The 14206-nt window shown below is 38.1% G+C and overlaps 1 protein-coding gene across 2 annotated transcripts; it reads left to right on the forward strand.

The window, feature by feature from the left end:
* Positions 1-3394: 3394 nt before the first annotated feature.
* Positions 3395-13927, forward strand: LOC148063342 (schwannomin-interacting protein 1). Of its 2 annotated transcripts, none has more exons than XM_087811747.1 (7): positions 3395-3715; positions 8340-8449; positions 9970-10087; positions 10163-10369; positions 12011-12134; positions 12228-12321; positions 12398-13927. In XM_087811747.1, the coding sequence occupies exons 1-7, from the start codon at positions 3395-3397 to the stop codon at positions 12447-12449; spliced, it is 1026 nt and encodes a 341-aa protein (XP_087667873.1). In that variant the 3' UTR covers positions 12450-13927. The 2 variants fall into 2 exon arrangements, with proteins under 2 accessions (XP_087667873.1, XP_087667874.1); XM_087811748.1 differs by lacking the exon at positions 3395-3715 and adding an exon at positions 5354-5499.
* The last annotated feature ends 279 nt before the right edge of the window (positions 13928-14206 follow it).

The following is a 14206-nucleotide window of genomic DNA, read 5'->3' on the forward strand; positions in this document are numbered from 1 at the left end:
TTTCTGATTCTGATCACAATACAAAACTATAGTTTTAAGCCAATTACATTTGTCTTAAGTGTTGGCCATGTGGGCCATCTGCTTTAGATGGTTCAGTCTGTCAACACGGTTGAAGTAAACATTAGTGACAGAAACGCTCCTGAGCAGCAATAACGATTACTGAAATAACTAAAATAAGGACTGAAAGATAATTTATTTGATAACGTATTGGAGAATGCTTCCTTGTTTTTATTGCAATTCTTATTTTTTACTATTATATATTTTTTCATAATGGAAAAAAACATCTTATTGGGATTGATGATGAATAACTGTTTAAAGTTACATTTCTGAACGATACATTACACATTTGATTTATTGTTTATTATATGATTGATAGATGAAAGTATATAAATGCCATCAATATCTAAATATACTTTTTTTTTTTAATGAATTGCACCTGAAATGGAAATAAGGTATCGATTGACTTTATTTAGAAAGAGAACAAACTCAAGACTGTTGACAGCACAGGTGTAAGTAGTTAATGCATTAGTGTCTGATTGGACGACTCATAGTTAAAAGCTGTGCCATTCACCAGAGATATTGCAACATGTTTCCACACCTCTGCTGGTGGGTTTGTGTTGGCAGCATGGCAGGGTCAATGGAGCGCATCGGCAGCCTTCAGCGTTATGGTGTCCTCTTGTTTGTATGCTTGCTTGCACCCTGCTGCTTTAGCTTCATTGTGCTGAAGAGATCTGAGGCCAGTGAGGACAAATCAAGACCGACGATCTTCAAGGAAGGACTGTTCAATCTGCCGGAGTCTCCACCTGTCATGATCGATGACCAACTTGACACCCTTGAAGGTAAGTTTACTATCTCAAATGTATATTTTAGCCTGAACTTTCATTTTGATCTAGGGCAAACCTCTCGGATTGAGGTTGAAGCTCTATGGAAACGCTTGAATCCCTCAATGTTTTGTGGCAAAAGCAAGATGAGGCTCCAGGTCATGGGACCAGGTGCCTCTGAACTACACATGGTCTCGGGTAAGTTAATCGGTTGTAAACATTAAGTCTTACCTAACTAGTGTTTGTATTCTCCGTCTAGAAGATGGGCTCCCCCTTACAATGAATCAGATCTCTGAACACTGTAGTTACTCAATGAAGCAGAATGCCCTTGGCCTTGTTCTGGTCATACCATATGAAGGCTGCAATGTGTTCAAAGAGGTACAGTTTTGTGTTGCGCTATTTAAGCTCTAATGGGGCACTAAATTGTTAAATTGTTTAATTGCAGAACGGAAACCATGTCCTATCAATGACCTGGAGAGACACGCTGGTCAAATTCATCTGCCTTGTGGGCCCACCACTAAAGAGACAGTTTTACCCTCTGAAGTCCCTGAGCCACCGTCTGAAGCGGCAGACTTGGCCATATAATACTTACAACTATGCATCGTATTATAATCCATACCATTATTCTGGTCAACCGGCTCAAAATAATCCATACTATGCTTATCCCTACTACAACCCTTATATCCAACACTACCACGGTAGCACAACTGCTGCTACGACTGCAGCTCCATCCTCTACGACTGCAACTACAACATCTGCAGCTCCATCCTCTACGACTGCAACTACAACATTGGCAGCTCCATCCTCTACAGCATGTGCGACCCCACAGACAACGCAGGCTTCTACGACGGCATCAACAACGGCATCGACAATGGCATCAACACAACTGACCACTGGTTGCGCAACCCCACAGACAACGCAGGCATCAACAACGGCATCAACAACGGCATCAACACAACTGACCACTGGTTGCGCAACCCCACAGACAACGCAGGCTTCAACGACAGCATCAACAACGGCATCAACACAACTGACCACTGGTTGCGCAACCCCACAGACAACGCAGGCTTCAACGACAGCATCAACAACGGCATCAACACAACTGACCACTGGTTGCGCAACCCCACAGACAACGCAGGCTTCTACAACGGCATCCACAACGGCATCAACACAACTGACTACTGGTTGCGCAACCCCACAGACAACGCAGACGTCTACGACTGCACAACTGACCACCTCAAAGAAGAGCCACCCAGATACACATGTTGCTTTTGTTCCCTATCACGATTACCCCTTTTCAAATGAAGTTGCCTTTAAGAAGATAGGAAGTCTGCCATATGCCTCCAAAGATGATGACGTGAAGTCCGAAATGCATGAAAAAATGAAACGCCACCCAGGCTTCCAGTACTGGAGTCCGATTTCTTTCTCTTCAGTGCACAGAGGACGTGTCTGAGCTTAACTTGAATGGGACCTTCTGAATGAAACGGTGGGCACTGCTTTAACTTTTAATGTCTAAAGTATTTGCATATCTAAAACTACACTTTTCTTTTTCAGGGTGGTTATGGATCTACTTCAATAAATATTTTAAACTCATCCATGTCTTTCTCTTAATGGTCCTGGTTTTGATATCCTTTGACATGATTTAGGATTCTTTCAAATGTATGGTGGTTAACCTACACTCAAAAGCCAAACTGGGTGGATAAAATCTAACCAACATGTATCTGGCATGCAGTGAAGCTAAAATGTACTTGAGCTGCTTTCTAGCAAAAAATGTTTGGTTTCCTCTCTCAATCCTTAGACCTAGACGTTAAATTTCAATGTCGGTGTGGTAATGGTTTTGCCTTAAGGGTATCGCGTTCTAAAGTGAGTTCGAATAGGCTTCAGCCAATCTTGGGCGGCAAATTATTGGTCAAGCAATGTATGACCGCCATAAAGCTAACAAATGTAATGGGAGTCCACACTTTCGCCAAAAGATACCTGAGGAACAACTTCTCGAAAAGGTGGCACTCAGGATCAAATTATGAAATGTCTAGAAATGCTGTTACTTGTAGGCTAGAGGTTAAGCAAAAGCATATAGAAATTAACTTTGAAATGTGAGCAGTTTTTAAAATGTTTAATACAACGACAGCCTTTTATATATTTGGATGTTGCCGTGTTTGCACACTTTCACCAGCGCCTCATTCTGTCCGTTCCTATATTTCCACTTGGCCTGATCTCCTCTGGGCGTCCCCCGCGATACACGCCATCCTTGCACATCACTGAAATTACTGTACACTCCGCGTGACAAGATAGACTTGAATCCATGGTGTTTCCAGGGAGCTTGGACGGCCATTTAGTTCCCTTGTTTGCCTTTTGAACTCATCTCAAAGTGGCTGTTTTTGTGATGTTTTTTAAGCCACTGCTGTCTTTTTGAGGTCATTGTTTGAGCTTAGATTGGAGATCGGTCAGTCTCCATTTCTGCTTGATGGCTTGAGGTCTACATCCGCAGTGTAGGTGAGGATTGCCTTTTTTTTTTCTTAAATTCACCACACTTAGAATATTCTGTCTTTATTTACAGACGACACGTTTAACAAATGCTGCCAATCTTGGAGCCGTGGGATTTAGTCATTCCATGTCCACCAGCTGATAAACATCTTGTCCGAATTTCTCACCTAATCTCCAACTGTGACGTTTTCTCCGTCCAGCCGTCACAGTTTTGGGTAATGGAGGAAGACTATGATGTGGATATGGAAGAAGGGTTTACAACGAAGGGTGACGCTTATGGCTGGTGGACGGACACCTATTCTGTACGGAGTGATGAGGCGGGTCGAGGGTGCATTGTCAACAGCCGGAGCTGGGCTGAGGAGCTGAAAGACTGTGATGATGAAGGACGAACAAGATTGTCCAGCATCTCTGTAAGTGTGTTGCCATCTTCTCCAGTTGTGTGAATCAAATTGTAGATAAGTGAACTAGCTAACCATGGTAAGCTAAGCTAACTTCTGACCTATTTACACAGCTATCACACAACCATTTCAAACAACAAAAAAGAGTGAAATTACTTTATTTTGCGCTACTTTGCAGCAAATCCAGACACATTATACAACTATATCAATGGATCAATAAAGTTTATCTATATCTGAAATGTCCTTACAGCTCCCAGGTTCACATAACAATTCATATATTGTTCAACTTTGACAAAGTTGAGTTTGAGTTTCAATCAAATTTCGAGAGCTGGGTAAAATATTTTTGATTTTATACTATGAACTGATCTGTTTTCGTAGGATAGGAAGAGTTAGCGGTAAAGTCAGAGGAAATGTATGTAGAAAAAGATCCTTATTTTGGAAAATGAAAAAAGAAAACTAAGATAATGAGGGCAAACGGATTAAAAAAAAATGTTGTTGGTAAGAAAATAAATATTGTTGTTATGCCATGAAAGAAAAACAAGTTCAAATGTTTCCTTTTGAATTGTGTTTATTTTTCTCATATAACATATTTACATGCTTATACTACTATATGTATATACTAAAAGAATACAAATAAAGCATCAAACAAATTATCTAAAGACCTTTTATTTTGAGTAAGTTAAAAATTACAAAATAAATTAGTTAGCGGTAAGGGATATTTCTTTATCTGTTTTATCTTCTGTATCTTTATAACTTTTTTACTGTTTTCTTTTTTTCTCCTCTGTAAATTTTGTAAAAAAAACACCCAGGACAAGCTCCCTCTGAGCTTTTCAATATATTCTTTGTCTTACCTCATATGGAACATCAGTACTATTACTGTGTCAAATTTCAGTGTCGAACTGTATTCTACTCGTGTAAAAACATTCTGAAAAATTAGATTGAAATTTCAACTTTTTTAATGGGCAGCTGCTTTTTTTGTAGCGGATGTTGCTACAGAATGGTGTGTGTAGCGTCCCCTTATTCAAGGATTTGTAAAACCCTTTGGTCAACCGACTAAAACATGAAATGGCCAAGATTCTAAAGAAATATAAACTCTTGTTTGTTTTCAGTTTCTCAGATGTTGGCCATAATAGCCACATTAGTGTTGTCCCGACAGTCAGGTCGGGGTGGGAGAAATGATAAAAATCGATAAGATATGCTTTTCAGCACCGTTAACTCCACAAAGCAGCTGCGTGTTTATATGATATGCAACACAAGACAGGCTCGTCTGACTTAATATTTCAGACTAAACAAACCGTTTGAAATTAATAATTCATCGCCCTGCTCATGGGCTCACTGAAGCATCAGTTTTTCACGTGATGGTCCTCGTTCGTGGTTTTGTTTTCAAGCCCCATTTGCCATGTCTATGTTTAGCCCCGGCCATTACTGTCGGTGGTGTGATTGAATCTGCGCCTCAGCTTTCCTCCCTTTTTTATCGAGGTCAGAGCAGAACTCGTGATTCTCCTCACTGGCGACGAGGATGAGATGGCAGATATAGGAAAGATGGAGGCGGAGATAAGCTATCTAGAGGCCACGCCGAGCAGGTCTGTCTCTCCTCCTCCTCCTCCACCTCCATCATTCCCTCACCCCCCACCATCAGTGTCGCCTCCTCCTCTCCCCCTCCCTCTCCTGCACGGAGCTGCAGTACATGAAAAGGTCTCCTGGGTTTGGCTTCACTGCAGTGTAGAGAAAAGGCAGGGCGGCTCATCCATACAATGCGCTGAAGGATGGTGCACCAGGAGAAACGCGTTTACCAGGTGTGTGTTTGTGTCTTTAAATATCATATTTGGTTGTCACACACTAGACGACATACGAATGACTTGAATGATGATGATTCTGCCCTCATTTAATTCATGTTAAAAAGGTTATTTTTCTTGCACTTTCATGCCACTATCATGTTTCTCACCGTGATTGAAAAACAGCTTGAATCTCAACAGTCTTGTTGAAGCAATGTTGTGGATGCTGGTGTTACGTGACGGGGACGAGTCAAGATTTGTCTTTTTCTTGTTGATTATTCGTCTTCATTCTGAGTAATGGCCTGAAAGCTTATTATTATTTTGGTTGTTTACTTAATATCATACATTTAGCGTTTTGCTGCAGTAGGAGAATAAATTCCGATCCTTGTTTGTATCTCAGGTTTGTATTGGAATAAAATAAGGAGGTCAAATGGCCTAGTCGTGGATAGAAACGTAGCTAACTATGGAGCGATAAATAGACTTGTGAAGTTATTCAATATGCTTATATATATTATATTAAAAACAGTCTGAATAATTAGGATGTAAATATTACAGTCAGCTCATTATTATTATTTTTATTTGGGGCCCAATGTCCACAAATGTGAATATAATACTTCACATTTATTAGGTTAAATTATGAGTGTGTGGATATTTAAATCTACAATATAGAAACGTGTAGCTTCTCTTTTTATAATATATTCATAAAGTGTGTGATGCGTGACAAGATGCTGACCAAGCAGAATAACTATTGCGCAAGTGGCAAGCCAAAAAAAAAGAGAAAAGGAAACCTTAAGGTTCATTATTGAAACGCATTAATCATTATTCTTTGCACGCTGGAGAAAATGAAAGGGTAAACTGTCCAAATGGTAACAGAAGTTGTTTTTTTAAATCAATCATCTAAACAAAGATGAAAGATAAGACAATGTAACACAAGCTTAATGAACGGTGTTGAGATTGTACTTTCAGGCTGTTATAGATCCGTGATTCTCCGAGTTATTTTCCTCCCACAGTCCATTTGGACCTGGCAACCTTTCTAGGGTGTCCCCTGAATTTGTGATATAAATATAATCATACAGAAAGCTAATGCGAAAATGTCTACAAAAACTATTTGGTTAAGATTGTGTCGCTGTTTGATCGGATTATGTAAACAATTATGGACAACAAATTTGAATTTGTTAATGTAAGAGAAGTAGAATTGATTGTAGATCAATTTAGATTGAAACTCTAGATTTCTTACCCACTGTCACCTATTATTCATAGCTGCACTTTAGCAAAAAGGGGAGTGTTGCATAAGAGAGAAATATGTGTAGCTTTCACACCGTAGAAGAGAAAAAATAAATAATTTTTAAATTTGTTTTGGACAATCAAAGGTCGTATTTAGAAAATGTTGTCTGATTTTAAGTTCTCCTGAACTAAGGCCTGTGGGTTCCATCCATTCCTTGTTATTCAAGTCCTGAAAGTTAAGGAAAATTAATTCAGTGTTGACATCAAGCAAATGTTTTTTTGGTACCTGGAAAACAGACAATAGATTAAAAAAAAAAAAAGTTTAAGTATTAATAACGGATGAGGAAAGTAGGAGGAGCTGCAGTGCCTCTTTTGAGCCTGTATGGTCATAATTATTTCATTACATAGTGTACTCATGCAGTGTGATGTGATGACTTTCTTTGTGAACTGGTAATCTGGCTGCTATGCTTCTAACAGTAGAAAAAGTTAGGATGTCAATCACAATGAATGTAAATATTACAATATTAAATTGTTGCATAAGTTACAGTTTTATGATTCAGCCACAAAACAAATGTAGCATTTATTTTGAGGAGTTTTTTTTTTATTTTTTAACAACACACATTTAACAGAAAAATCAAACAATAATTTATTTAATAAGAAATGCACATAGCAAAATATTGTGGCTTTTTCAGCTTTACTTGTCTAAGTTATTTATTAATTTTACACACAGTGAGCATCTTAAAATTAAGATAATATAATAATAATCTCTATTTATATAGCGCCCTTCTAGACCAGGGTCCCAAAGCGCTTTGACAGCCATTCACACATACTGATGGGAGTAGGCTGCACCACGTGGCGCCGAATCTGCCATCAGGAGCAATCAGGGTAAAGTGTCTTGCTCAGGGACACAACGACACAAGCTTGTCTGGAGCTGGGATTGAACCTGCAACCTTTTGGACTGCAGGCAACCACTCTACCATCTGAGCTATGACTAAGATGGGAAATTGGGGAAAAAAATGAAATAAAAATATGATTCAAATCATTGAAAATCATATTGATATAAATAGGCAATTGTAAAAACCAATATAAATATACCTTAAAAATTCCACTGAATTGACCGATTGGTTAGTTTAATGTGATTAAACACATCCAGGTAACGATTAAAAATCATTGAAACAGTGGTTTCTGTCAAACAAACAAACCAAAAAGAAAACGATTTAAAAACAATGAAACAGTCATTAGTATTAATATATTAAAATATAATATATTAACCATCAACAACTTGAAAGTTAAAATATCACAGCTCGTGAAAATAGATGCAAGCATTGTACTACATGTGGCCGGGCCTTAGAGTTTGATCTAAGGAGCATCATCAGTAAGATCTATTTTGAGCTTATTTATTCATGTTTTGTTGCTTCTCAAAATTGAATTAATGAATTACCGTGTAGCACTTTGATTTGTGAATAAATTAAACTGTCAAAAAAAAGTCTGACCTAGTTTCCACACGGCTGTTCTTTGATAGAAATTGATCGGAAAGTATTTAGTAAAAATCATCCTCATGTCTGTTTTCATCTCTCGTTGTTAAACTGCTCTGTGGCGACACTGATGGTTAGATTTCTGTTTGTCGTTTGTGTCAGGCCCAGAGGAACGAGAGAGAGTCCATCAGGCAGAAACTGGCTCTCGGTAGTTTCTATGACGACGAGCCCGTCATCTTCACCAGCTGCAGCAAAAATGAGCCATCCGCCCGGTGGGTTTGAGTGTGTGATGTTCTTCATCTTCAACTTCATCTAATCGAAAAACATCAGGTCACCTCGACCGATAAGATTATTGATCACTTGTTCGATAAACGTGGAATCTGTAGGTGATTCCACAGGTAGAGTCTGTAGGTCTTTTCCTGACAAAAAAGATGCTGTTAAATAAATGTACAATAAATGTGTGTGTTGATCAGAAACCAGAACATGTTATTAGAGTTTATAATGAGCAGATATTAAACCAAATAATACCACAACTAGGGGCATATTCCGTAGAAATCACATCATAACACGGCCGTTAGGCTCGCTGACGTCAAAACGTTACGTTGTACCAGCCGTAGCTAAGGTTATCATTACATATTACAGCCTATTATTATAACATCTTAAATAAATATTGGTGCACGTTGGCTATATCTTGATAAAACAACATAACCACCGTAAAAGTATATATTTTGAAGCTCAGCAATGGATCGCCCACAACTGGCTAAAGGGTAAATAAAATTTTAGTCAAGCTACAGAGAAGTATATTATCTATAAAATGACATTAAAGTAAGACAATCATGTGTTTTTTGGGGGAATTTTGACATCTCTTATCAAAGAAAAAACTTAAATGTGTAGCTTGGCTTTTTCTGGTTTCATTTGCCATTTATTTAATGCTGGATGCGCCAGGTATTCTGGGATAGTTCTTCCAGAAGTATCTCAAAAGTGAGGATGCTACAGCCCTCGTTTGTCATTTATCAACTTTTGACCATTTTGAGTTTGAGGAACACGTTTGAGAAATAAGGACTTTAATGGGCTTAGTTTTGCTTTGGAATGAGAGTATGAAAATTGATTAATAGTTGTCTTTCTTTACATGAAAAACAAACCTTGAACAGAAGTTCATGTTAAAGCAGCACTATGTAACATTCTGACTGTTCTTACCAAATGATTTGTTAAACTTTAAATAGACCTCATTTTAACGGTTCTCTCTCCACGCAACGTTGCCTTGGCGACTCCAGCAGTCAATCAAGATGTTTTACGCTAGTAGATTGGAAGCGGAAGTTGCTTTTATTTCTATAACTTCTGGGAAGATTAGGCTAAAAAAAAAGAGCCATTTTCTTGTTTGGTAAACAAAAGCACATCATTTGGTTGAGTGTATTGACTATTCTGACTTTAAATGGATCTTACCCAAAGCGCATTCACCCATTCACACACTAATGGGTTAGGAGCAGCGCACCAGCTCAACCATAAGTAGCCATCAGTGTTAAGTGTCTTGCTCAAAAACACGACGCCACAATCTCTTCCAGAGCTGTAATTGAACCCGCAACTTCTTAGGCGTCAAGTCAACCATCCGAGCCATGACTGTGGAGGGAGCAAAAAGATGTTCAATGTTCTTTAGTGTTGTTTTAACTATGTTCAAAAATGTTGTGTAATTAAGTTTCTTAGGGGAAATTTCGACATCCCCATATACAACTTTCTAGCAACAGTTCAACCGAGCGGCAAACTTACTTACTCACTGTATTTATTGCGCTCTCAGGCTACAGAGTGGCGTGAACCTGCAGGTGTGTTTCGTCAACGACAGCAGCAGCGACAAAGACAGCGACGCCGAGGACAGCCGGACGGAGACCAGCCTTGACACTCCGCTGTCGCCTGTGGTACGGGGAGTCCAGGGTCTCATCACCGTCGCGTTGCTGATGTGAGAAAATGTGACGCATTGTTTCTCTCTCCAGAGCAAGCAGAGCTCCTCGCTATCGGACCGAGACACCGCGGAGGAGGACTCGGATCCGCTCGATGACTGCGGCGGGTTCTGGCAGGTGCAGCGGAGGCTCCAGGAGGAGGCCCGGGTTGCCCTGGCGCTGGCCAGACCCATGGCCCGGATGCAGGTGGAGGTGGAAAGACAGATCCAGCTGCACAGGCGCTCACCTGTGGCAGATTTGGTGAGTCAGCACAATTTCCAGTTTAATCTGAACAAAACAGCTCTAAGTGAAGATTAATGCAGGAAGGATTAAGGATTATGTCGTAAAACATTTGCAGAAATTTTACGGGTACGTCTGAGCCAGACATGGATTTAATCATACAAGCCCAAAATAAAATAACCCAAAATAGCTAATCACCTCTATACTGGAGATGTTTCTTTCATCTCTGCTTCATATACTAGCTTACAGAAGACAGAGAAAAAATCTTAAGACTTTAATCATTTTACTGCATAATCTTTTAGCTAAAGTAAAATCATAGTTGGGGTTTTGTTTCTTGTAACTTTAAGTATCTTTCCATCCGGCTATTTTTTCATTGCTGCACCAGTATACACTGTAGTATTAGATGTATTTGTACGGCAATAACATTTTTCTTAATATTGAGTCATGCTAAGCCATTCGATCTTTTAAATTATAGTAAAGTGTATCAAATGCTTAATTTCTCCCCTCATCATATTGACCTTGATATAAGTTGATCCTATTACTTATTTCTTTTATATTAATTCTCATTGTTAATATCTGTTTGTGGTTTTGTTCGAGCACTTGAGCTTTTACTTAAAAGTTTTAATTTCTCTTTCTTGAATTTGCTTGACATGCTAATAATTTAACCTTTTAATTTATCCCGTCCCTCGATTAGTTCCATTGTTATCATTATCCGGTAAATAATTTTGAATTTCTATTATTCGTTCCAACAATATTTTGTTAAAAAGTAGTATTTGTTATAAGTATTTGTCTGTATTTTTAAAAACACAGCACTGTTTTTGTTTCTTTTCTTGCTTTTTGTATCTTGATTATGTATCATTATCGCTTTAAGACCTTGTCCACACCCTCCTTGTGAGACAAGACCAAATAAAGACGTAAAGTAGTTTCTTGTTACTATCCTTAGGTGCTGCAAAAAACATTTACCAGACTTGATTTATTTTCTCTTTTACAGAAAGATTGTTTACTGTCTTGTCTCTTATTTATTTTTTCCATTCAAAGGTGGTGCAATCAGTCTAAAAATGATGTGATGTTTCAATAGAACAGTTGTTAAAAACAAAGGAAAATAGTGCAGACCACTATCTAGTCGACTCTGGAAAAAATAGCTAGCAATGTTATCCGCTAGTTTAGCTAGCAAGTGTTGAATTCAGTTTCTATCAATTTCATTATTTACATTATATATACTTTTTGTGTAATGTGTAATGCAGTTCAACTTAAAATATAACCTTCTCATTTGAGACCTTGGCTCCTGCAAGTATTTGAGTAATTTGAGTCACTTTAATAAACAGTTACTTCGCCGATAGTTTAGAATTTTAACGTTCATTCTTTATTGGACTTTCTGGACATGAGATACTTGTCCTTGGTAAACAAGTATACAAATGATTTATATTCACAATAACCTTTAAACATGCATTATATATTTCACAACTCTTTTTCCCCCAATGTATTTTGATACATTTGTATATATTAAAGAGCTCATGAAATAGACCAGAAACAAGGCAGTTGTTTGGTACAATGGTCCACATGTGACATTAATACACACATTTTACACACACACACGTATAAACACTGCAACAGATGTGTGGTGATGAATTAAAGATGAGTGTATGCATGTGTCACACGCAGCTCCCACATCTGCCCCACATAAGCGAAGGCTTGATGAAGAGGAACCTGAGACGAGTAGACATGAGGGACATGAGTCTGGGTCAGTTACAAGTCATCACCAACGACCTGCACTCGCAGATACAGAGTGAGTATCACACAGACTCAAGGGGAGAATATTTCCCCTCAATTGCCTCGAGCGGATTCGTAAGGCGGATGCTTCTATATGTTCGTGGCTCAGGTTTGAATGAGGAGCTGGTGCAGCTGCTGCTGCTGAGGGACGAGCTGCATGTGGAGCAGGACGCCATGTTGGTGGACGTAGAAGACCTCACGAGGTGATCTAGAAACATCCTCTATATTTGTATATACTTTGGCTCGATGTAATCTTTTGTAATCCTTCTATCATCACAGACACGCCCACACCCATCATCGGCACCAGGTGGAGAAAGCCCAGTCTAAATAATCCGCCGACTCTCTCCTAAAAACCTCCATCTGTCTGTTTCCAGAGAGCTCAATCCATCACATACAGTAGTACTAACAACCATCAATGTATGTTGCACCACAGGGTGTTGTCTTGAGACTTGTAACGTAGGCTTCGCCAAACTACCATGTTGTCTACCTAAACTAGCGTCTAAATTTAGGCTGGTAATGTGTCATACATTACCAGATAAGCAATATGTCGTATTAAAGCAGCAATATGTAAGATTGAATTTTTGGTTTCTGGCTTCCCCCTAGTGCCAAAACAGTGTCACTGCATTTTTGTAAATATCTCAGTTTTGCCACAGCCATTTTTCTGCATATACATTTGTTTAAGTAAAATTAAATAAAGGCTTGTTGGGTCAGTTTATCTTCCTGGTAACTCCCAAAAGTCTCTCAGTACTGAAAATGGAAACACTGACCCAACTATGTAAACCAGTTTGGTGGTCATGTGACACTAGCTTGACAGTTTTACTGTGAGTCACAACTGAAAATTAATTAGTTACATATAGCTGCTTTAATTCTCCAAAATATAAACATATGATAATAACCAATTTCCTTTTTCTTAACTAATAAAAAATAATGATTTTTACCTCTAATACATTTTTCAGTGGCTACTAAGACATATGTTTGTTGCTAAGACACAAATACAACCGAGTGAATGATTTAAAATCGTAACATTATTGAGTGAGCTGATCCAAAAACAAGTTTTCGTAGCTGTCACTGTGATCACTGTTTGCGATCTTTACAAATCTTATTTCGGTTACAACAAAAAAAAAAAAGCCATTAAATTAATGGTGTAATTTGAAAAGAATTCTCATCATTTAATCTCCTCCCATTTTTGCACAGTTCAGTTTACGTTCACGAAGGAAAGGAGACGTGCTGCTCTATTAAACTAGTCTCTTACCAATCAAAGCTGTTTAAGTTTAGATGGATGTAGGTTCTACATATACAGACTCATGCTGAAGACACTTCCTTATGAATATTTATGATCATTGTTTACCCTTTGATCTTCCTAAAATAATTTCATCAAGGCTAGCTGTTTGTTTACTACAAGGTCTTCTACCTCTCGACCTCTGCTGTCCCAGACTGCACCTGATCCCTTTGATTCAAACATTACACATCAAGTTATTCTCAATCTGATGTTTGTATTGCAGTTATATTTTATTGAGGCATGTTGACCATCCTCTGATCTTTCATTTTTGTGGGTCTTAATATACTAAAATACACTTAATATATATATATATATCTATGTATGTATAATCAAATATTAAAGTTTACAGACATACTTTGTGTATGTAAAAAGTCACTTTATTAAAGGATATAAACATCCTGTTGGTTGATATGTGTTTTCACCCTCGGATAATTACGAATGTCATTTATCATAAAGTTATTTTATTGTATGCTTTGTGGATTAATATATTGTATGATTGTAAAAAAAATAAAGATTCATGAGTGTGCAAATGTCTCTTTTCATTCATATGTTTGCTAAACAATGAATCTATACTTAATGATGATTAAAACATTTTGTTTTAAATTTTTTTCTTTTTCATTGGTTTTGGTATTATAGCAACAATACGATTTAAAACAAAGTTTCTGAATTCTCCCAAAGTCAGAACAGTGCAACTGCTATTGAACCTCCATTATAGAAGAATGAAAACTAGGGGGCAGGAAATAATGAGAAGGTAAAAGAAGACAAACTAATAGACTTGTCGGTAAAGGAGTTGTAGGTCATTTGCTCTT

The sequence above is a fragment of the Callionymus lyra genome, chromosome 16 (genome assembly GCF_982586985.1).
Source record: "Callionymus lyra chromosome 16, fCalLyr1.hap1.1, whole genome shotgun sequence".
Lineage (NCBI taxonomy): Eukaryota > Metazoa > Chordata > Actinopteri > Syngnathiformes > Callionymidae > Callionymus > Callionymus lyra.

Excerpts from the sequence above, each read along its gene's own strand:
- LOC148063342 (XM_087811747.1), top strand. The coding sequence starts at position 3,395 with ATGCTGCCAATCTTGGAGCCGTGGGATTTAGTCATTCCATGTCCACCA. Across the intron at positions 8,450-9,969 it reads AAAAATGAGCCATCCGCCCG|GCTACAGAGTGGCGTGAACC; the intron begins GTGGGTTTGAGT and ends TTGCGCTCTCAG. Across the intron at positions 12,135-12,227 it reads CCTGCACTCGCAGATACAGA|GTTTGAATGAGGAGCTGGTG; the intron begins GTGAGTATCACA and ends TTCGTGGCTCAG.